The sequence below is a fragment of the Morone saxatilis genome, unplaced genomic scaffold (genome assembly GCF_004916995.1).
Source record: "Morone saxatilis isolate NCDOM2014 unplaced genomic scaffold, NCSU_SB_2.0 Contig12, whole genome shotgun sequence".
Classification (NCBI taxonomy): Eukaryota; Metazoa; Chordata; class Actinopteri; family Moronidae; genus Morone; species Morone saxatilis.
Window position 1 is genome coordinate 6,679,636 of NW_023339674.1, and position 24,099 is coordinate 6,703,734.

Consider the following 24,099-nt stretch of genomic DNA (forward strand, 5'->3'; position numbering starts at 1 on the left):
TAGAATCTCAAAATAAACATATACTGAGCATTAGTTAAATTAGAGCAAACGTTTCCTTTTTTGAACTAAACTCCATTACAAGTTAGTTGTTCCTAGGCTCTAGATCTTTTTGGATCCAACATCTTCTATTATACTGATAGTTAAAATTCAATATTCTTATTTTAGATAATGTTTTTGGGATATCTCAAATGTTTATTTATATTTTTATATATTTTTTAAATATATGTTATAAATGTTGCCTATATGTAGTGATAGTAATTGTCAGGCCTATATTTAAACTGACCATACAGAAATGGACCAGCTTAATGACCCTGATATTATAAGTAAGGAATTTACTTCTTATGGCGACCATAAAAAGGGTGATTTCCCTCAAAATGTAATAATCTATACATTGTGTTCCACATATTTTTAGTCTATTTGTTACTATATTATTGAAAATGCTCTTTTGCCGCTAGATAAAAGACGCTTCTTCAAGTTCTGACCTCTGAATTCATCATCATCTATAACTTATTAAGATATTAGTGGACAAATAGACCTTTAATAATGCACAATGTCCATCAATTTGTCATAAATCTAGTCTCAACTGATGTTACATTCATCGCAGCTGGGAAATATTACAACTATCAACAAAAAACGGTGAAAGTGACACGAGATGTAACCAGACCTTTAAAGGAACCAGATACAACTTCATCTATCTGCTGCAGCTACAGTAAAAACTCGTTTGATTCAATGATTGTCACCTAAACTGTGCTGCGATTGCTCGACGACAGCTGGGTCGCCGGTGTTGTTCCTGAACGCCTCATGGCTCTCTGCGCCTACGTCAGCGTGCAGTGACCAATCAGAACGCGCAACGAAGTCTTGAAGGATGACGTGTACAGGAAATGTAAACAGAGTGTAAAAAGCGGCTCAATGAACTGATTTTTATTTATTTCAGTGTATTTCTCCTCAATTAGCTCATTTTCCGTCCGAAGTCATGCAAACGTGGAGTCTCGTCTCTATCTGTGTGTTGCTCGGCGTTGTTGTGAGATGGGGTGTTTCGTTAAAGTCATATTGCGGTAAGGAATGTGTGAGCTTAACGTTGTACATGCAGAGATAACACTAACTGCTGGGGATTTTCTATAAACCTATTGAAAAGAAAGGTTGTTGATATATATATAACTGAGTGTGCGTGTGGTTAGCATCTATGTCTGTGTGTGTGTGTGTGTGTGTTTTGTGTTGTAGTTTGCCGGCTGTCATTCATTGATGTAGTTTCCCCATTCACCAGACTAACAGCTGAAATATTATTCTCCAGGGGCGGGGAAACCTCCCATGTTTGGCGATTACGAAGCCCAGAGGCACTGGCAAGAAGTGACCTACAACCTCCCTGTCCAGGAATGGTCAGTCTGCAGCTTCATTTATTTTACTCAGTGGAGCAAGTGTGACAAATACATGCTCAGGCACATGAACGGTGATTGTGTGTTCTCGAAGGCTTGTCGTATCATAGGGAAATATTGTAATGGTCAGACTCAAAGACACACTACTCAGGCCAGATTCTGTTAGTCACAGCCACAACAGGCTGCCACAGGTATGGGATGAAACGAGTCAGCGAAGAAGTGACTAAATTGAACCCAAAACTGCAGTATTTCATGTATAAAAGTAATGTTTTTGTACAAGGCACCTATGAGACTATACAATCCAGCATGTCTACACACAGTTTCAGAATAAGTATATGTAACGTTTGTTCTCATCCAGGTACTTTAACACAACTGAGAATGACTTGAACTACTGGGGTCTTGATTACCCTCCTCTGACTGCCTACCACAGCCTGATCTGTGCATACGTGTAAGTAGTTTTTACTATTTAGAGACTATATTTGACATGACGTATCTGCTTTAGTGTATTGAAAAGAACAAGCCCAAGGAGTTTTCAAAGTCTATTGTGTAATATTTAGGAGGATCTATTGGAATATAATATTATCAGCATGTTTTCATGTAATCACCTCAAAATAAGAATTGTTGTGTTTTTGTTACCTTTAGAATGAGCTGTTTTTATCTACAGAAGGAGCGGGTCCTCTTCTATGGGGTCCACCATGTTGAACTGCCATGTTTCTACAGTAGCCCAGGACGGACAAACCAAACACTTGCTGTAGATAGGGCCTTTATTTTGAGTTTCGCAGCCAATGTAGTTTCTCCTACACACTTCACCGCCCGTTCTCATTCCCAAGTCGTCAAATACATAGACGCCAATGGTGTTCTATTAGTTGTAATCTGAAAGTTCACTGCTAGATGCCACTAAATCCTACACAATGGTCCTTAAATATGGCATACATTACTATTCTCCTTACTTTTGTGTTCTGTTTTATATACCCTGATAGTAGGTAATACAAAAGCAGCCCCCTCTATCATATTAGGATTTTTTAGATTAGAAAACAACATTAAAAACAAACCTCTCTCTTAATCTGCCGTCTATGATTTCCTGCAGAGCCAAGATGATAAACCCTGAATGGGTGGAGCTTCACAAATCCAGAGGTTATGAGAGTCCAGCGCACAAGTTATTCATGAGAGCTACAGGTACAGTAACCACAAGAAAATACAGTGGAAAAACTTTATAATCTACCAAAACCTTGGAATAACAAGTAATGTACTTGCTTACAAAGTTGATGTGGTCTAATATGGTTCTTTGTTCTGTTTCAGTCCTGGTGGCAGATTTGTTGATTTACATCCCCGCTGTGATTTTATACTGTTTATACCTGACTGATGGATCCTCTAAAAAAAAGGTACCACATGCGTAGTATGTCATAACATATAATAGTTTTTTCAACTAAAGACCCAAATGAGCCACATTTTCCTCTTAGTCTGGAAGCACACCCTTATTAAAGCTGATTGCACAGCCCTGGTCATCCAGACTGGGGAATCATAAAGTCATTATTGCAATATAATTTAAAGTTATTACATTTTCCAGGAAGTTACTACATTACAGCAAATATAATTACATTAACAGTACAATCAATTAAGAGGGATATTTTGTAATATTTTGACTGTGTCTTAAATTATTTAACAGTTTTTACAAGATCAGCAGCTACAACAGACACATATCAGCTTTGTCTGTAAAAAGGCAGCATGCATTGTCCTTTGTTAATTGCAGGGTTGGACAGGCAGTTCACACCTTATGACTCCATGTATGAATAAGCAACTACTGAGAAGGAATGAATGAATAAAGAAAGCAGCTTATATTGTTTATATCTCTCTTTCACACAGCAAAGTCTGCAAAAGTTTAGCAAATGTCCACATTTCTGATACATGAGATAACTTATAACAACCTTTGATGCATTATTGTACACTTATAACCAGTGGACTGTAGTTAAGTGTTAATTATGTTTATGTTCCAGCAACCTATTCATTTTCTTTGTCTCCAGGTTTCCACTCTGTTCTGCTTCCTTCTATACCCAGGGCTAATCCTCATTGACTACGGGCATTTCCAGTATCCTTTATGTAAAGATGCATTTCTACTATTTATTCACTGTGATATCATTATTGTAATTTGCTTTGATGACTTCAAGTAAAATACTGAACTTAACAGCAAGCTGCAGCCTTGTCTTTAAAGGCCCAATCCTAATAGAGTAGTATATCAAGTAAATAGTATATTAAGTAAGTATATTTTCTCACAGCCTTTGTAGCACATTGATTTGAATTGATTGTAATTGTAATATGGTTGTGTAAGGGTAAACTTTAAAACTGGAAGTTTGTTATTTTAGATATATACCACTAAATGGCGCTGCTAAATGGCATTATTGAAACAAAACTCTAATGTGAAAATAGATTTATTTTTCATAGTTCCTGAAAAGCTAATACTTGGACATTTCTCCCCTACAGCAACAAGATAATTAACAAGATGTATGTGCACATCATGTGCTCCTCTATCAGATCGTAAATAGATAGAAACAGCAGCTGACATGAGAGATAGTTATCTTATTTCATTTACACAGTGTACCATTCTGTTATGTTATGATAGAATGAGAAAACTATTAAAAAACAGACAGAAAATGAATGCTTCTTTCCACCAGTGTATGAAGCTATTATTCAAACACTACTACACACAACAATGAAAGAGTTGAAGATGATCTGACCCCGGATCAGCTGCTGTTTATAAGATACTTCTTGCATACCAGCAATAGAGTTGTTTATCTCCACTTAAAAGAACTCTTGATCTTATAAATGGAGACACTTTTATTACAATATTGACCTTAACCATGTTAGGTACAATGGAGTGAGTCTAGGCTTTGCCCTGTGGGGGGTTCTGGCTCTGGGTCTGGGCTGGGATGTGTTGGGCTCCGTGGCCTTTTGTCTGGCTCTCAACTACAAACAGATGGAGCTGTACCATGCTCTGCCCTTCTTCTGCTACCTGCTGGGCAAGTGTATCAAACTGGGCCCGATGGGGCGAGGGTGAGTCTGTTTGTCTTGTCTTCCTTCTGCACTTGACATTTCTTTTCTTTACATTTAGCTAAGGCATGCAGTTATCTACAGCAGTGGGTTTAATGCACCCACACAGCACAGGCAGATGGGCTCAAGTAACCTTAATATTACCCTTTTTGATCTGCACCATATGTGAATCCATACAAGACATAGTTATGTAATTTTTTTTTTCAGTAGTGGTCAAGTTTGTAGTCATAATACTACTATTTGGAGTGGCAGAAAATACTGGACGCTTAAACCATTTATCTATTAGTTTTAGTTTTTGCACACTTTTAATTGTGATCAATTTGTAATTTTGTTCATGTTTTATTTACCTCCTAAAATAATTTTTTTCAAATTATTTTAGTTCGTCTCCAACCTTTCCATGCACCCTTGTAACAGTAGAAATACCCCCTGGGGTACTAGTACCACATGTGAAGGATCACTGATCCAGAGCAACATGTAATAAACAGTATTTGGCTTCAGTTCCTACATTTCCAAAATAGTCAGCAACCAATAGTATAGAGTCAAAGTTCAAGCCACAGTGCACTGATGATACAGCGTGACCAAACAATTCATCGTGGAAGAAAGGAAAGTAAAAGACGTCCACATATTATTTCTTGCAGTTAGTTAAGAACACAACTCGTGTCTCGATAAAGCAACCTCCGCCATAGTTCTGGCAAGCAAAATCAAGAGGATTTATTTTTGTGTCTGTGAAGTCCCGACTATTCAACCGCGTATTGTTTTGGTTATATGGTTTTGTCACTCAGGATAGAAGCGTCAGCTGAGTGCTCAAAGCAGATATGTAATGTCAGTCTATAAGAGAGCGGTGTCCTCAGGAGAGCCACAGAATGACTGAGGTAATCAGATTGGATGCTGTTACTAGTGTGTCCAGTGTCTGTTTATCTAGTAACAATGTACCAAGGGCATTTAGTAGCAAATGGAGAGCTGGATTAGAAGGGCCGGGGGAAAGATATGTCCAGATGACACTCTCGCCATGCCCAAACTCCTCAGCTATGCTGTGTGTGCAACTTAACCAGCAGCTTCACAGTTACAGCTGACAAGATAGCCTGACCTACACTGAAGACTTTCAGCTGATGCATGGCTTTCACTGCATTCCTCTGCACAAGGGTCAAATCCCAAATTTAGGACTTGCAGACAGTCTGTACTAATTGTTTGAGGAATACCAGTAGACAAAGACTAACTTAAACTGCATGCTAATGCCAACAATGTTTGTATTTATTGTTTTTTTTTTTTTACAGTAACAGAATATGTCCAAAGTTTGTTAGGAATTGCCATATTTTTATTATTTGTGGTGTAGCTGTACCTCTTGCAGCCAGTCATGATGCCTGTCTCTCTCCATGTGACCCTCTTCATGTAGGTTTTTCCTCTTGGTGAGAATTGCTTCAACTGTGTTGGTGACTTTTGCCCTCTGCTGGCTGCCCTTCCTGTCTGACCCCAGTCAGGCCTTGCAGGTGGTCAGGAGGATCTTTCCCGTGGCTCGTGGTCTGTTTGAGGTACAGTAGAGTTTTTCTGAATGAAAAGTCAGACTGAAAACCACATCTGAGAATCATGATCTTGCGGCTCAGCCTTATCAAAAACACATTTGTACTCTTGTCATGCAGGCATCTAAGAATAGCAGCTCTCCACGCACAATCCCAATATGTAATTTAAAGAAACAAGATAATATCTCCTGAAGATTAATAAAAGCTCAATACACAGGCTAACTAATGTAAGACCAGTATGGCCTGAAAATTGGATGATCTATACAGGTCACATGTACATTTCCTGTGCCAGTTTGCGTCGAAGCCTTCCTTGCCCTTGAGGTGGTACAGATGGTTAACCTTCTCACTATCCCTTCTGGTGGTATGCATAAGAATGTGTATCCCAGGGAGCTTTTAGAAATTCATGAATAAATGTGACTGTAATTATATTCATCAAATGTCCTAAATACCATAAATAGCATAAAATGAAGAAGGTTAGGCATTTCGACTCAATAAGGGATTTGTTATGGCTTTAATAATCATATATGTAATGCCATCTTTTGTTATGTTAAAAGACAACAGAGATGCTGTTCTGTGTATGTTGACCCGGTTTATGTTGCCTGGTGCTGTGTTTAGTATTTTAACTCACCCATCAAAGTTAGGGACTGTAGATAAATGATTAAAGTGGGAGGAGGAAAGGATGAGATGAGGATTAAAAAACATTTTCTCACTCCAGGTTTAATCAATTTGCAGTAGTAATTACTGTTAATCGGCTCTTCATTTATAAATACCTGTATTTTCACCATTCGTATATTTGCCATACATTTATCATTCTGAGGTATTGGGTTTAGGGTTTGGCTGTTTTTTTCTAAGACAACAACAAAGACTATATTAACAGCACTGGGGATCCAGCCCCCTCCTCACCCCAATCATTTTCATACAGTCCCTTACAGCTTATAGTCAACATGGATATGATCATGCAATACACACAACATTGGATCCTGCAATCAATCAGTGTGTGACTAATTGGCTCCTGTTAATGTCAGTATGTTGTGTAAGTATCAGGCTGGATTAAATTAGTAAGAAGTGGTATCTTTATTTCCCTTAATTAATTAATGTAATTTCTGTTGAACAGGATGTTGTTGCAAGACACAACACAGCAAGGGATCGTTCGAAATTATAATCCAGTTATAGAGGGAGAACGGCTGTTTCATATTATAAGATTTCTTGGTGATGGCTTTATTGGTTGGAATTTTTGTTTGTGCCTACTTGTTCAGGATGAGTGAAGATTCACTATGTTCTAGGAAGTGACGTTCTTTTCTAAGAAGCTAAAGCCCTCTCTTCATGGGGATTTTATCAATTTACAGCACAAGGCTTTTCAGAAAGTCATACACAAACTTTGTGGCTCTCCTCATGGCCCACACACTGTTCCATACTCTCAGCGTGGTGAACACCCTTCCACCCTTCAGTGCTCAGCCAGTGGGAAACGGATACCCTGCGGGATCAAAGAAAACAGTGGAATAAAATGGTGAAAGGTCAGGAGATCAGTTTCACTCTATCTCTGGGAGGTGTCGGAGTTCAGGATGTACAGTGAGAGGATATAGATAAATCTAACTAATTTATGGCCTGGGTGTTTCAGCACTTCATAGCGCAGCCATGTTCTAGCCGTATGGACTGATGAGTGGGGCCAACGATACACTTAAAGGAGTATCAGAGCACAACCGACAACTGCTACCGACTTCATCTTTGGAAAGAATATGAGAGTGTTAGACTGTGTCATAGCGCGCACACACATTTGAATGCTGCGGTCAGTCAGTCATTGCCTCTGAGAGGTATAGCAATATGATATTAATTTAAAAATAAAGCCACAGTTAACAGGGAGAGAGTACTTCAAAGACTTAAGTTGAAAGTGCTGAAAGCTGTCATGGAAGAAGCATAGGTAACTGTGTGTGTTTCTGTGTGACTGACAGCTCAGAGGCAGCTCTCATTTCTGAAACCCTGTATCCCCCCCTCTTGTCCCATTCCCTGAGGTGGCACCCACCACAAGGTGTCATGGATGTGAGAAGTAATTGAAAATTCTACCAGGGGAGCAGATGGCAGCATGCGCTGTGGCAGTATTTGTTCAACGAAATGATGCAAACATAATACACAGGGTGTGAGAGACACTATACTCCCCTGTGACGACAGCATGAGAGGCTGCCGGGGCGACTCGTCCTGAACTAATTGTGAAATTGTGCACGTAAGCAGAAGCTTTGGACAAGGGGACAGGGGTGAGAAGGGGTGGTGGGGAAGGAGAGGGCTGGTGACTGGTGGTCCTGGCAGCTTCTGGGTGGGAGCAGTTGTAAGTTTACCCACTGAGCTGCATTCTGGCGTCTCACGTTGCTGCCTGCTCACAAAAATGGCACCAAATGCTTCTCCCTGTGAAATTCCATGCTAGCTTATAGGTGAAGGAGCCGCACCGCTCTCGCCCCCTTACATTTGATGATGGGGCAACCCCCCGCCCCCCGTCGTTCATGTGTTCCCCTCAGGCGGTATCCAGGAACATTCCCGTAGCGGTTATTTGGAGCAGGGAGGCGGAGAGGAAAGAGAGAAGGGAGAGAGGGAAGGGGCTGAGACAACACAACACTGGACGGCCTAGTGCTGCTGACTAGGCTGCCATTAAGATCCACACAGCTGTGATGTGAGCAGCTGTAGCACAGAGGAGAGAGAGGAGGCCAGAAATAGTTTTTCTAGACAGGGCCACACACTGAAACCATTCACCGTGGAATCATAAAGCTGATCTAGGCACGCTGTCTCTGTGTTGTGTGATATCATAGTGCACAGTGGCGGCTTGAACCTCAATATCATCTGATCCCTGCACAACTGCTTAAGCACTTAAATCAACCGAATCTCACAGCAACGCCCTCCTCATCTCTTATAAACCACAAGTACTTTTAGGCTGGTAGTAAGGTTGGAACATATCTTTCATATCATTCACAGATGTTAAAGATCTGATTTTATTAGTTTTTTATGAAAACAATATAAAATCTTACAGTCTAACATGAGAGGAAAAATTATGCTGGATATTAATTGCCATCTATTTTGATAATTTATTAATTCAAGTTTTTTTTGTCAAGCAAAAATGCCAGAAATTCTAACTAATTAAACTTCCCAAATGTGAGGATTTGCTGCTTTTCTTTGTTTCATATTATTAACACATAAATCTATAGGTTTTGGACTGTTAATCAGAAAAAACAAGTCATTAAATGTCACTTTGGGAAATTGTGATTTTTCACTATTGATCATTGAATTAAGAAATAACTGGCAGATTAATTGATCATGAAAATTATTGCTTGTTGTAGCCATAGTTTTCAGTAAATTAGTTTAGTCAAATATGTTCAATAAAATTTATATATTCAATAAAAGCCTAATATAATTATAGATTTTTCAGCAGTGCTCTGTGGTTGGTCTGTATCTGCTTGTTATGCAGAAACTACTCTGGTTTGACACTTGACCTTGTGTGCCTAAGTTTACAAATAAGTCCCATGCTTTTTCTGACAGGGGAGTGAATTTATGATGGAGGGTTACATATAAATGTCCCTTGGGAATGCCGTGAGGAAATAATTACTTACAGCAATATTATTTGCTTTCTCTTCAAAATGGAAGAGGATTTTTTTTCTTTCACAGGCAATGTATTGAATTTGAAAATGTTGTGGTATTTTCATCTGACATAATTACTAATTTAACCAAGTGGTGTGTGTGTGTGTGTGTGTGTGTGGACAGGATAAGGTGGCCAACACATGGTGCAGCTTGAACATCCTGATAAAGATCAGATCCATTCTGTCCAGTGACTCCCAGATCTACCTCAGGTAATCCCTCTGTCTCTCTAACAAGCTTTCACTTTTTTCTCCTTTCCTTCTCATTTTTGCTGTATCGTTCTGTCGTTCTTTCTTTGATCCCCTCCCTCCTGTCTCTTGCTTTCACTCATCTAATTTCCTGGGAAAGCAGAGCTTGCCCAAGGGAATGAAGACGGTGATCCAGTGGGGTGGAAATAAGATTATCCCTTAAGGAAACATCTTGTGAGGAACATGAAGACACAGCTGTGTTTGGAAATGTGGTGACAATTAGTTGAATTGCCCAAGGTGCTATTGCAACGCGTCATATACAGAAATGGAGGCAGAGTAAATTGACCTGATTTTCTTTTCAAAAATGTTATGGATCATGTGCTTTATTTGATGATGTGATATTATAAAGACAAATGAATCGTGCTATCAGGGGACACAACGTAGTAAGCACTTGAGGTTTCTCTGTACGGTACCCCACACAGCATCCCAGGAAGTATTTGGATAAGTTATTTTGACCAAAAGCTGATCACTCTCTAATCACAGTGAGAAAAAGTCAATGCAACAGTTGTGTCATGGTGGAGCCTGCTTAAATAACCCAGCACTCTAAATTTAGGGGTCCTATGTTCGCAGCATGGACACGTTTCTGCCAGACTGCTAAGTCCGGGGATCAAGCTGGACTTCTTTGACTGTAGTGCATTTCAAACAAATGAAAAACACTCTTGTCTTTTTGGCACAGGGCGTGGATTGCTAAATGCTCTGGTGTGGGTGTACTGTGTACATAGAATGAATCAGCTGTGAAAAGTGATCCATGTCCTTCCGGACCGCAAAACTCTGCCCTACATGTAACACACTCGCTTTCATACACACTTAATACTCACTTACTGGTCCTTTATCTCTGCTATCTCTCTACCACTATCATTATTTCCATCTATCTGTGTGTGTCTTTATCTGTGTCATAGTACAAACACATTGTTGCCCTCACACCTTGAACAATTCCACTGCCTGACCTCTCAGAACATTCACACTGACACATAGTCACTCTCTTCCGGGGCCTCCTACCCCAGCAGGTGACAATTGAAGGGTTAAACTAATGCCTGCTAACCCTACGAAGGGGCCTGTATTTGGTAATTTCCCACACAGCTGAGGTCTTAGTTTGCGGAGCAGGCTGTGTCTAAAACAACATTGAGATGGATCCAGAGTTAGATTTTGGTTCAACATATTGATTGTTTGCATTTAACATCAAAATCAGATCATCTACTTTCACTGACTAAATACTAATCTGGCTTTGTTGTTTGTGTTCATTTTATCATCCTGGTAAAATAGTGGACTGCGTTTCAGTTAAATGGTCATTATCAGTTTTCACATGAAGCCAACAGAAAGCCTGGAATTATGTGCAAATGCAGTTATTCATATTGACTCGAAATTGATTTTATACTCGACATGTCTTTTGCTGTATAATTATTTTTTCCTTCATCTCCAACTGGGGATTTTCATCTGGAAATTGTACTGTTTTTGATGTGAGATAATCTGATAATCTGTATTGTTTTCCAGTACTGCCTGCACTCTTCTAGCAGTCCTACCTTCCTCAGTCAAACTTCTGATGAAACCCACCTTCTGGCAGTTTAAACTGGCCTTGGTAAGTGGCATCCAAAAAGTAAAAAATGTCAAAAAGAGAGAACCAATCAAATATTAGTAATTTAATCATTTTAATTTGTTTGAGAACTTTCTGCATTTCCCTTTCTCGTCTAAAATACTATCAAATAATTACATTATTGATGCCTCTGTTAATTCAGGTTTTTCCTTCACTGCCTTTTTTAAAAACATATGCTATCTAGTATTTTTGTTCAATTACACTAGCAGCTGTTTTACTAATAATCTCAATGTCACTTTTAGGCTAATTCAGCTCTGGCGTTTTTCCTCTTTTCCTATCAAGTCCACGAGAAGTCCATCCTCTTGGCTGCCTTGTAAGTACAGAGGTAATAACATTAACTTTGTCGCCATGTGACAGCAGCGATAGTGCTTTTTCTATCTTGTAGTGATATCTCAAATATTCATGAGGATAGATTTAATTTCTGACCACAAAAGAAGCCATTCTTCTGTTCCCAACCTCAAATCTCAGTTGTCCTGCAGATTGTTAATGAGATGAATACGTGTGCACTGTAAAAGTGACATCACCCTCCTGCTGTACTCCCAGAGTTGCAGAGGAACAATCTATTTAAGCACAGACTTGCTAACTGAGAGGTTATTCACCTCTGTCATCATGCTCTGTGCCGCACAGACACAAATGCAGCCCCCTCAGCTTCCATTGTCATGATATGTGTTGTGATGTTTTTCATAGCTGGGTCATATTTAAAAGAGTAAATGCAGCACTTTCACATGTGAGCATAAAGACATGCATGCGTGTTTGATTCATTATCATTTACATCCATGTGTATAAAGCTGTGGCGGCTGTAGGTAGAGTATAAAAGTCTGACATAGATTTGACAGTGAGGGATTTGGTTCCTAGATCTGGGCTCATCTATTAATCTAGATTAGGGTAGATTGTTGCTTTATTAACTATTGAGTTATATCTCCCACCTGTCCCCCTGAATCAATCAGTAATGCATGTCCAGGGATTAGGAAAGAATGGCAGGCGGCAGCTCGGGGCGTTGTTTGCGCAGGATCAATTATTGGGCTGTAACAGGATCGCCAAAGAGCACTGACTGTAATTATGGGCTCAGAGACCGGTGGAAAGTGCCCCCCTTGGAGCACAGTGTACGACCAGCACTGGATAGCAGTGACGCAGGAAACCAGGTTCAACTAACAACAGACCTTGTGCACAGTCACACACATGTGCCATGAAGTCATAACACTGTGACTTCTTAGCGAATCAATTTCAGGTCTTTTAATGTTGAAATTAATGATGAAGGTTTTATTGTACCATACGCGCCAGTGCAGACTGATATACAATAATGTGGTACAATGTGAACACTTGACTGCCTTGTGAGGGGCCGTCAATAATCGATTCATGTGGATGTCCTATCGGGTTAGTTGCTTTAATATGATACACACATGATATCAGTTCACATCCAGCTCTGACCTAACGTGGCCTCACTTCCCATCTTACTGTAAAATATTATTTAATGGTACTTACTGTACAGTTTGTTTAACAGTGAGAATTTCAAACTTTGATCTTTCCTAGGCCTGTCTGCCTCCTGCTAAATGACCTCCCCTTGGTAGCTATTTGGTTCCTGCTGACCTCAACATTCAGGTAAGACTATATGGAAAAACGTAAGAGTCTAAATGCTATTCCCTTATCGCTTTCATATCTGTATAAATGTGAAGCTAACACCAGCAGCTGGTTAGCTTAGCTTATGATTTAGACTTGAAACGGGGAAAACTGCTATCCTTGCTCTGTCCACAGCTCACAAATTAAAGGACCAGTGTGTAGGATTTAGGGGCATTCAGCAGTGAAGTTGCAGATTACAACCCCCTTGCCTCACATTCCCATACCAAGCTTGTAGACGAAACTACGTCTAACTCGCAAAAAACACGAGAGGCCCTGTCTAGAGCCAGTGTTTGGTTGTCTGTATTGGGCTACAATGAAGATGATGTTGAAGCATGAAGTTTTGTTAGTTTTATGGGATGGGGGGGGGGGTTATGTGCTAAACTATTTCTTGGCTGGGCACAGTCACTTCCTGGAGTGGCAGCTGGATGCCTGGCAACGTCACATCAACGACCGGATGCAAATAAATTCCTACAATGCTAAACTATTTATTTAATAACAACAGGCTTCCATGCAGCTATCTGCAGAAATGATGCCAACGATGCTGCAACATTATCTCAGTTACCTTTCACCAGTAGTGAAAAACAAATCAAACATACTGTATTTTCAATCAGGGAAAATCAACCAAGGCAGAACTCAAATTTATTTGATATTTGTCCCTTGTTGCCACAGTGAACATTGTTCAGCAAAAGTTACGTCTCACTTTAAGAAAAAAATGAACCTGTGGCTACGTCGGCATGTACCACGTAACCGCAATGTCCAATGTCACCTGTCTTTCTGTCCCACCAGTGTTTACTATCAAATGATAAACACCGTAGCAATAATCCTAAAAAGCGAAATGGATCTACGGTATGGGTTGAGCTGAGGACCATGAGTGGAAAAGACAAGTAGTGCTGCAAATGCTGTGTCTAACTTTCACCAGCTGTTGTTAAATTCTTCCGGCAGCACTAATTGTTGTGTGTGTGGTTTAGTATAAGGATATCTGGGGATTACATGGCATAGTCTGCATGCCTGCAGTCTAAGTGTGCGTTGTGCAGAGACAGGAGGTCATTCTGTAGCCGTTTCTCAGTACAGTCTAAGTGTCAGTCTCCCATTATTTGCATCCTCTACACATTCGGCCATTTAAAAAAAATACATCTTTTGTTAGCATAATTGGCTGAATGGATGCTCAACCATAGCAATTTCAAGAGGACAGAATGCAGCCAGTTTGTTTAAATTGACCAAGTATGTATTTCCAAATTGTTAAACATTTATCTGCTGAATGGGGCTTTTTTGTTGGAGTAAAAATCAGAATGAGTGGTTTGTTGTGAGTGGAAAGGTTTTTCCAAGCTGGGGTGATGTGCGATTTACTATGAGTCAACTGTTGTTCTAGTCCATGCCCCTCTGCTAAACTAAGATAAGCTTGGCATGAATGTGAGAGCCATCTCTCCCCAGGGGACACACTGCTTGTGCAGGCCTGCTGGATAAAAGCTATGTGGTTTACTGTTGCCCTGTCCGCAATGATGTAATTTTGGACGTATATAAGAATCCATTATGAGTGTGTTAACATTCACCGTCATGCTATATATATGTTTATGTATTCCAATACAACTGTTTATCACAGCTCAAGCTGCATATTGCACGTAAAAAGTGGAAAAGACTTTAGCAATTCTTGTTTACTCTGGGGTTATTGTACATTGCTCCAGATAAAAATTGTAAACTGTAAATGCACCATTGTTGTTGTCCTTGTCTCTCTGTGCAGCATGCTGCCTCTGTTTCTGAAGGACGGTCTGCTGGTGCCCTATGTTGTGACCTCGCTGGCCTTCCTCTTCTTCAGCCTCTATCTACTGTCTGCACTGGAGCACTGCTCAGAGGAAGAGCTGAGACTGGGAGCCTACCACAAGATGCTGTTCTTTCTACCAAAACTGGACCTGGCCTGTATTACAAGATGGAAGGTCAGTGTTGTCCTGGTGTTAATGTTACATACATACGTACAGTTGAACATGTTGCTAGGATCTACTACTTACAGACTTAGAAATATACTATATAATGATGTTGAAGCAGTAGTTATACCTACATGTCAAAACTTTTACACATTTAAATATTTATGGTTTATGGTTAAGGTTTTTTTTTTTATCAAGAGACATCTTTTGACCAGCAAATTTTTAATTCAGTCCTTGCTGAGTATGTCTGGACTCAATAGCAAAATTTATGTTAATCAGCATTAACAGACATTTGTTGTACTGCTGTGTCTGACTGATGGAAAAAAGTACAAAAAACAAGAAGACTTACTGCATGAGAAAGATATATAAATATAAAATGGCGCATTTATATCAGTTAGAAGTTGTAGGTCAGGCTGCAGAGGTCTGCAATCCCAGAGATGTGTATGGGAGGCAGTGTCTATCATTGTGGTTGCAGCTCTAATTGGTTGCTAATAAAATAAAGGTCATGCAGATTACTTAAAACCTATTAACACGGCACGGCAGTATTGTATGTCTTCATAGGAGTAATTTAAAGCCACTATGTCTAGAGTATCTATTTGATCACACCATCTTTCAAATTATTCTAATGCCATGAGCTTTTCTTCTTAGAGACATGGGACAATGGCAGTAAAAAATGGTAGAGTCTGTGTTGCTTTCAGCCCATTCAGCTCATTTGTACAGGGTCAGTTGTGGCGTCAGTTCCTCTCGACCACTGTATCTTTTTTGATATTACCACTAGGAGTCGCCAAAATCACAAATTTTCCGATCCTACACACAGCTTTAAGTTTAAAGGGTCCTTTTGCTTTTGATATGGCAGTGAACAGGGAACAATGCTAGTGACATTACTGCTTGATTAAGTTAATAGTTCACGTCTTGTAGATGGCAGGAGGAGGATGTACAGCTGATGCATTTGTAATAGGAAGGGTGCTGATTTCATGATCCCAGGTGGCCTGTACTTTGAAAGTGGCACTAGACCTAAATTGCAACCGTGTGAGAAGATATACCCAACTGTATAAATAAAGATCATGTGCCGCTGTAAGCTGTGTAAGCTGTCCAGGGATGAAAGCTGCTGCCAGCCAAAGAATTATTTATCACTTATTTAAGTTTCCACAGCGTCTGAAGTGGCTGCGCTGCCAGCCCCTTAGCGACAGGGGCACCGGTAGGGTGTCAGAGATTAAGACGAGGTGTCTTTTTATAGCGCGTGTCATTAACACAGGTTTGCCTAGATATATTTATTTACACAAGCAGCATAAATAGCGAGCCCCAATGAAGGCGATAAGGTTTCATGGGTTTGGGGTGGAGGGGAGCGTGTGGGCATGAGGTGTTTCCTCCATCTTACTCACGGACTTATCTCTGGGTCATAAAGCCCAAATAGACACATGAATGATCTCACTCTCACCATCAGTTCTGTTTGCAACTCTGTAACAAGGCAAAAAGTAGTTATGTAGGCCTTAATTCAAATTGGCTATTCTGCAGTGTGATACTGCAAGCCTCTAATCTTTCTTTATAGCACCTCTCAAATGAGCAATATGAAGTCATCCAGTGATAAATATGCAATGTGATTTAAGAGGTTTTTCAAATTAAATCATTCATTGGTTTGATATTATAGTTACACTTAAAATTAAGGGAAAAGCTAACGGTTTGTTCGGAGCCTGAGGTGCCCAGTCTTTTCATTGTTTTACGAGGGACAGTTTCTGGTATGGAATATCAATTCACTCATCAAACAGCAGAGTTGTCTGCATTAAAGGGTATTTCACAGTTTACAGAAGCTGAGATATCCTAAATTTTAGTCCCTAAAATCGGTCAAACTCCAAAAAATTCTGAATCTTTTGCTATACATAACCCTCCCTGCGTGGCAAACGACCACATCTTTCTAAAATTCCCCAGCTCAATTTGTACGCAGGGTTTTTTTTGTCAGAAATATTTTCAAAAATACTTAATGTTACCATTTTATCTGTTCTTATGTGTAAGTTTACCCATTATTTTTTCTTTATAGCTATTTGTTATTCTTATTTGCTAATAAGGCTCTTGGTAATGGTAGGTTTGAAAGGTGCTATATACATAGTTAATATTAATCTGAGCAATCTCCATTTCTGATGAAGACAGTGAGATGTGATTGAAAGCTCAAGATGAAGCTAGTAAGTCAAGCTTGAGTTAAGATTTTTTTTTTTGTCAAGCTAATATGAGATGTTTCGTCTCTCCTTTTATGCGGCTCTAAAGTATCACCTGCCCCCAGCTATTTCACCTCAGCCTGGGTTTGCCTTTTAGCATTTCAATATGAATTCAACCTACTAAATAATCTGAGCCCCTGTTCTCATTTCAGTCATTTCATAACCACTGTCTTTCTACGTTACAGTTCTCCATTGGCGTTGCAGCCATGGCTGGCCTGAGCGCCGTGAGTGTAGTTCTGGTTCCTCCACCACATCTACCTGACTTGTTTCCTGTGTTGGTGTCTACTACAGCTTTCCTGCAATTCTTGGGAACATTTTTATATTTCAATATTGTCCAGTTCAGCGGGCCACCCAGCAGAAAGAGCCAGAAGAAGAGTAACTGAATGGTGCCAAAGGCAGTGAAATACATGTGCCCTAATTTTGCTACAGGAAAGCTGGTGTTACATTGTAGGGCATGTCTGCTCCTAATGTGCGTGAAGGCTTTCACTCGTGCCATTGTGTCCCCAGTGCAAATAGCATGAATGTACAGCTGCAATGATTATTAATTGATTAGCTGAGAAAATTAACTATTTTGATAAGCAATTAATATAAGTAAAATTTAAAGCAAATACGGCAAACATTGGATGGTTCCAGCTTCTCAGATATAATTTTCTGCTTGTCCTCGTTTTCCATTACAGCAAATTGAATAACTTTGGGTTTTAAATGGTTGCTCGGACAAAACGAGAGATTTGATGTTATCACCTTGGGCTTCGGTTTTCTGAACTTTCAAAGACGAAGTACCTGTAATGGAGAAGTTAACTGGCAGATTAATCAATAATGAAAATAATTAGTTGCAGCCCTACACAAATGCTTATTAAGACATACTGTGGGCTGAAAAATCATTATACTATAAAATGGAAACTCAGATGAGCTCTGACATCAAATGAAATTAAAGGGTAGTGATATTTTCTAGTTTGGACCAAGTAAATTCAGGAAAATCTGTTGTTTCTGTACATTTTCCCAAACTACATAATTCCTTAATGTGAAAAATACCTCTTCTCTTGAATTATGTTTTGCTTGGACCAATGATACTTTACTCTTAAAACCACATTATTGCTACCTAATCTCAAGTACAACTAGGTAAGCAGTGTGCAGCCTACGCACTTGACTTTAGATAGCTCTGTGCCGGTATGCTCAAGCTGCAGGAGGTGGCCACAATAATAGGAACACCTGTTTTAATGTTCGGTTATTGTTTAGACCGTTGGGGGAGGTATTGATTTAATTGTGTGGTAACGTTTAAAGCTATAGGTGGTGGTGGTGGTGGCCTTAAGGATGTTGTGAGGTGTTCCTGTTGTTTTATCCACCCTCAGTACCCCTTCTAGGGATTGTGATTAAAATGCATACCTGATGCGACTGGACTCAGGTGTAGCAGTAAAGGTTGTCATTATCTATTCATCTGAGGGGTTGTTTTTTTTCACGGTTTTCTACTGTATATTTTTATCCATTCTTGAAGTTATTTTGTACAAACTTAGTTTTTGTGAAAATAAATAAAAATTTCTCAGTGACCTAAAGTGAACATTGGTTTTATTGCCACATTGTTAAATCATTAGATTTTGAGCAGCTTCATATAAACTGTCTACATTTACCAAGTAGTCCGCTAAATCACCCCTAACAGTCTGGCAGAGACAGAGCCAATAATTGGACAGAAATTATATCTTTCAAAGCTTTTACTCAACATCATTAAATATTCATTACAAGTCCTAGATACTACAAGGGCCCTGCACAAAAGACCTGTTCATTTAAAACAAAATCAGTGACAGGACAGGCCTTAAAAAGAGATGATGGAAGGTGACATATCTGAACATAATGCTATAAAGTTGAAATACCACAGAAAAAGGTACAAGCAATTTCTGTCTCCAATCTCTGAGCGAGTTAATGACAGGCATAAAAAAATCCATTACAACTATAAATGTTATCAGGTCAGTGAGGGTTGCCTGTGCATCTGAGGCTCCAGGCCGGTAGCCAATAATGGGCCACAGGGACAAATAGGAGCCCAAGATCTGAGTTAACTGTTACTACAATGGAACATGAACACAAGGGGGCAATTAGAGGTGGTGTAAAAGGTGCTGATTTGCCCTTTTATTACACGTTTATATAGAGCCATGCTAATTTATTTAGAAAGATGTGAGGAAAAATTAGAATTCACCTCCCTGTGTCAGAAATTAGATGGTAAATTAATATTATTAGTAAATTATTGTTATGTTACAGGGTAAACAACTAACACAGCTGGAGCAAAATATTAAAAATCAACACATACAAAACTATTATTTCTGGTCTACTTTATTCAAATTAATAAGCCATAAAAAGATAGAGAGACAACTTTAGATAAAAAGACAACTTCTCTGCCTGCTGTGGAAGATCCTGTGATAGGATCAAATGCTGCAGGAAATTAATAAACAACACTTTTGATAATCTATTTATGGTAATTTATCAAGCTAAAATCTCAAAGTTCATTGAGTTCAAGCTTCTCAGATGTGAGGATTTTGTGCTTCTATGTGAATTATTTATCATTGTATTGTCAGTATTTTGTGGGTTTTGTCTGTTGGTTGGATAAAAATGGATATTTGAAGACACTACTTTGGAATCTTGAAACTTGTACGTTTTCACAATTTAATTACATTTACTAGAGTAATAAAATAAGCAAAAGATAAATTGCTAAGGAAATAAGCATTAGTTGTAGTACATGTAGTACATAATGTTTGTATATTGATATACAGGTTATATATAAACCAGACAAAAATATATTCAGTATCACACTACCAGTGCCAGAACACTAATAGCAAAACAATATAATATAATACTCACTGAAGCAAACCGCATTGTCAGTCTGTGTTTACACTGCTCTGTTGTAACTCGAGACAGATTACGTTAAACTAAAACTGTATGATAAAAAAAAATCCAGTTCATGTGCTTCTGGTGTTTAAAAGAAGTTAAATAATTACACACCAAAGAAGCCTTTTTCAAAGCCACAGTGAAAATAAGTCTTCTGTCACCACCTAGTCCCTGACAAGTTACCCAGGATGCATATCCCCAGTCTCTGTGGCTCTAAACCTTGGACTAGAGGCAGGCACAATAAGCAGATACTGAGCCCTCCAAGCAAAAACTCTGTGTTAATAGAAGATGAAGAACACGCTCCCTAAGGGACCCCTAGATTATAAATACACATTACAAGAAGTAGTAGTAGAATAGCTAATAGTTTTAGATCCTGACCTAGAGTGAAAACCATTGGTGTAGGTAAAAGATTATTTGATGTGTCATGGGTGGTAAAGGGGCATTAAAAGTACCACGGATCCTTCCATCAATCTCCAAAGGGGCTTGTATCAAAACATTAGTTTTGTTTATGGGCGTGCTGGCTTTGTCCTTCACGTGGCCTCTAAGGGTGATAAAGTGAGAGTTACACGATCCACCTTAGGCAGAAATAGGAAATGTTGCTGTGAACACCAGCTGTTGCTTAGGTCGACTCGGGCAGTGAGAGGCCTCGGCCTTCCCAGGCACTACCAAATAAAGAGACTACTGTGTTGTGCAAGACAGTTTGCCCCCCCACCTTTACTTTTCAAAAAGGTGTTAAACTGCACAGGTGGGGAGGATTGCATAGTTTTAGCCATAAAGGGGATGAGGGTTGCCATCTGAAAGAACATTATTTGCACAGTGTTGCAGCATTGTGGTTAATGTAGAATCAACATTTGTCAGGTGCCAGGCAGAGGCTCCGGCGGGTAGACAGGGTCTAACACGTCAGAGGATTCGCTCCCACCGTTTCAGACGCCTCTCCTGCAAATGAATGACGGCCTCAAAGACATCTCCGCCTCACGACTGACAGTACAGATTCCACATTCATCTCCTGCTTTATCTCCGCGGGATCATACGCACATGAGGTGAAGAGCAATTCCATTAGCTGTCAACAGCCGAGATGCCTCGCTAACAAAAACCTGGGGAATATGGGAGAGGAAAACATGATTGTAACCCCACTGGCACCCAGTGATATTACACACACCACAGTCACTGTCAACATTGAATGTTCACAAAGAAGAGAGTTAACAGGAGGCATATTTTCCATAAACCAATGCTATCTGTTAATAAACCAAGATGTATGGAAGTGGATTTCTTTCAGTCTTTAAACTAAAATTCATTTCAAATTTAAAAAACTAGAGTTGAAATGGATTAACGTACCTCAGCCCATAATGGACTTCAGAAACTCGTAGGAGCTACCCATCTTCACAATTCCTAAAAAGAGAAATTATGAAAGTCAATCATTCAGTCAATTTATTAGATGCATAAGAGTGTTTATTTAAAAAAGAAATGCATACTATCCAATGATCTATGCGATACTCAAGGCAGGGAAGTTAAACTAAATATTTAACTGGACGAGAAATAACTGAATGTAAAGTCCATTATTATCTTAAAATCGTATCCTTTGATAATGATAGTGTTTTCATTAAACCCTCAACTATATTTGGTCATGAAATAAATACCTATTTGCTTGCTATGTTAATATTTCAAAGAAACAGCATATTTTTTGCACCCCAAGATGAAATGCAATGACATTCACTAAATCAGAAATCACGCCTGAAAAGATTGCATACTCTGCAACCCCACGGTGTCGATCGAAGGCTACCGGCTTCACTTGGACCAAAACAGCCTAATATACAACTCCCCCCCTTTAATTGCAACCGTGTGTTCAATCAGAAAGCATAAAACTCCCAGTGGGTAGGTGGCATCTGTCCATGAGGTCTGCTAGGATTGATGTGCCAGAGTCTGCGAGCTGCCTGGACCGGCAGCCCACGACCTGCGACGCGGCCCCATCACTTTTATGACATCTTAAGGAATCTTCTTTTTAATACAGCCCATTACTGCTGACATACAAATCTTCCCCAACGTGGCCCCATCTATGGCCTGATCAATTTTTACACTGCTGAGCCGTCCCCTTTCCCCTCATTTTGTCATCTCAAAATTCATATTATATAGGATTTTCTTATGGGAAAAACAGCAATAAAAATACGTTACCACCCAGAAGATGCGTACAAGTCAGTACTTGGCTGTTACTAAAAAGCTTCGGAGAAAATAAAATTTGTTTCTGTAGTAAGCAGAACTGTTTAAATGTTATTTATTTTTATGTTCCTAAGAAAATATATTGTGAAGTGCAGCATTGATTTAGAACATAACCATGTCTCGATACGGGTTGGAGGGGCTGAATTTATGAATCCTTTGCACAACTCCTTTAATTGAATTTTCCAAATCTCTCACCACACACAAATAATCAATACCTACTGCTGAGGGAAACTTGCCTCAGAATTATTAGGGCCTTTCTTTTTCAATTTTGTAGTCATCAGCACATACAGACGCTGCGGGTATTTGTAATGCCGCGACTATACCCAGAGGATTTATGCCCGCCCCAAGCCTGATTGCTCACCAAGAGTGACTTCTTTAGAATGCTTACTGAAACTTTTGTTAACCTTAAAGGACGGTCGTAAGCGCTTCTTAACACTGCACTCTCACTCTGAGGAAAGAAGTAGTTTTAACTATCACAGCGTAAGGCGGAAAAGGGGATGACAATGCAGAAAAAAGGTGGGAGGAGGAGGGGAAAAAGTGGTAAAGAAGAAGACATAGGAGGAGAAGTGGAATTGGAGGATTGGCCTTCAAGGTTTAAATGTCCTCATGGATTTGCTCAGCTGCCTTGTCTGGGTGGAGGCGTTGGGAGGCTCGGCACTTCAGAGAGGGGAGAGCCTGGGGTACACAGTCTGAACATGCAGAAAGGGCTCTACCTGGTGTGTAATGGCTGCCATGGAAGATTTGTTTTATCAGACAGATAAAAGAGTGCAGACGATATACAAGGCTCCACAATCTGCAGTGTTTCAAAGAGAGTATATGTAATGAAAGATGAAATAACTTTCCTATTTTTGCCTATTAAAAATGGAAAGTCAAATGTCTAAGCACTAAAACACATCCTTACTAACTTTAATTCACTGCTGTTTTGCTGCTGCAGCCTTACTCAGACTGGTATGACTAATAGCTTATGGTAGCTAATGTTAGCAAACTTTCTGTGTAACAAACTGAAACCACTGAATCAGTTTGCTGACTATGACTCTCCTATACTTGTGCTACTGTCACTACACTACATTTTACCATTATCCATTATGAATAGTCTGTATATTTGCCCCAGTCATGTGCTGCTATTGTGTGCACTGGGACTCTCAACATATTTTCTTTACAGCAGACAACAGAGTTTAGAATTGTGGTTTTAGTTTAGACGGGTGACGGGTTGTGCAAACGAGTGCATGAGATAGTCTCAAAATTATAATGTAGTTTTACACCAGCAATATTAGTATGCACAAATTTGGATTTGAATGTGAATGGTCTATACATCTATTTAAATACTGTGTATATCAGCATGGCTCAGGTGCATGTCTCAGGTAATGGGGTGCTTTGCCCAAGAATCATTGGCATTAGCATGGTTTTAGTTTTATAAAAGTGGGTTGTGACTTAATGGCCATGGGAAAATGTGGTTCCCAAGGTGAGACCAGTTGAGAAACACTGCCTTAAAGCATTGTAAGATACTTCAGCATAGCTCCTAAGTTAAGTAAATTAACTACCGACCACTTACTCTAAGTCCTCCATCACAGATTTTCCTGTAAAGTGTGGCGAGGGTAAAACAATCTAATTTTAAAAAATTGACTCTGAGTTTATTGAGTATTGAGTCTATGAGTGGAAAACAGTTAGTTACAATGATCTATAAATCAGTCACTACTGATGTGGCGGGACAATTAGTCAAATCCATTTTCAGCAAGTATATAGTAGTGCTTCAGTGTATATCAATATCCCATAAAAAGACAATAATACTTGTTTAAGTAGATATACAGTAATATATACACAGATCAGCCATAACATTATGACCACCAGGGTTCCCCGGCGGTCATAATGTTATGGCTGA

The 24,099-nt window shown here is 39.5% G+C and overlaps 1 protein-coding gene across 1 annotated transcript; it reads left to right on the plus strand.

Annotated features, from left to right (window-relative positions):
- The first annotated feature begins 858 nt into the window (after nt 1–858).
- On the plus strand, nt 859–18,673 carry alg6 (ALG6 alpha-1,3-glucosyltransferase). Its single transcript, XM_035653258.1, has 14 exons — nt 859–1,055; nt 1,292–1,376; nt 1,732–1,821; nt 2,461–2,549; nt 2,673–2,755; nt 3,395–3,459; nt 4,236–4,421; nt 5,812–5,947; nt 9,677–9,762; nt 11,290–11,374; nt 11,632–11,702; nt 12,920–12,988; nt 14,745–14,937; nt 17,321–18,673. Exons 1-14 carry the CDS (start codon nt 974–976, stop codon nt 17,516–17,518), a joined length of 1,518 nt encoding a protein of 505 aa, XP_035509151.1. The 5' UTR covers nt 859–973; the 3' UTR covers nt 17,519–18,673.
- The last annotated feature ends 5,426 nt before the right edge of the window (nt 18,674–24,099 follow it).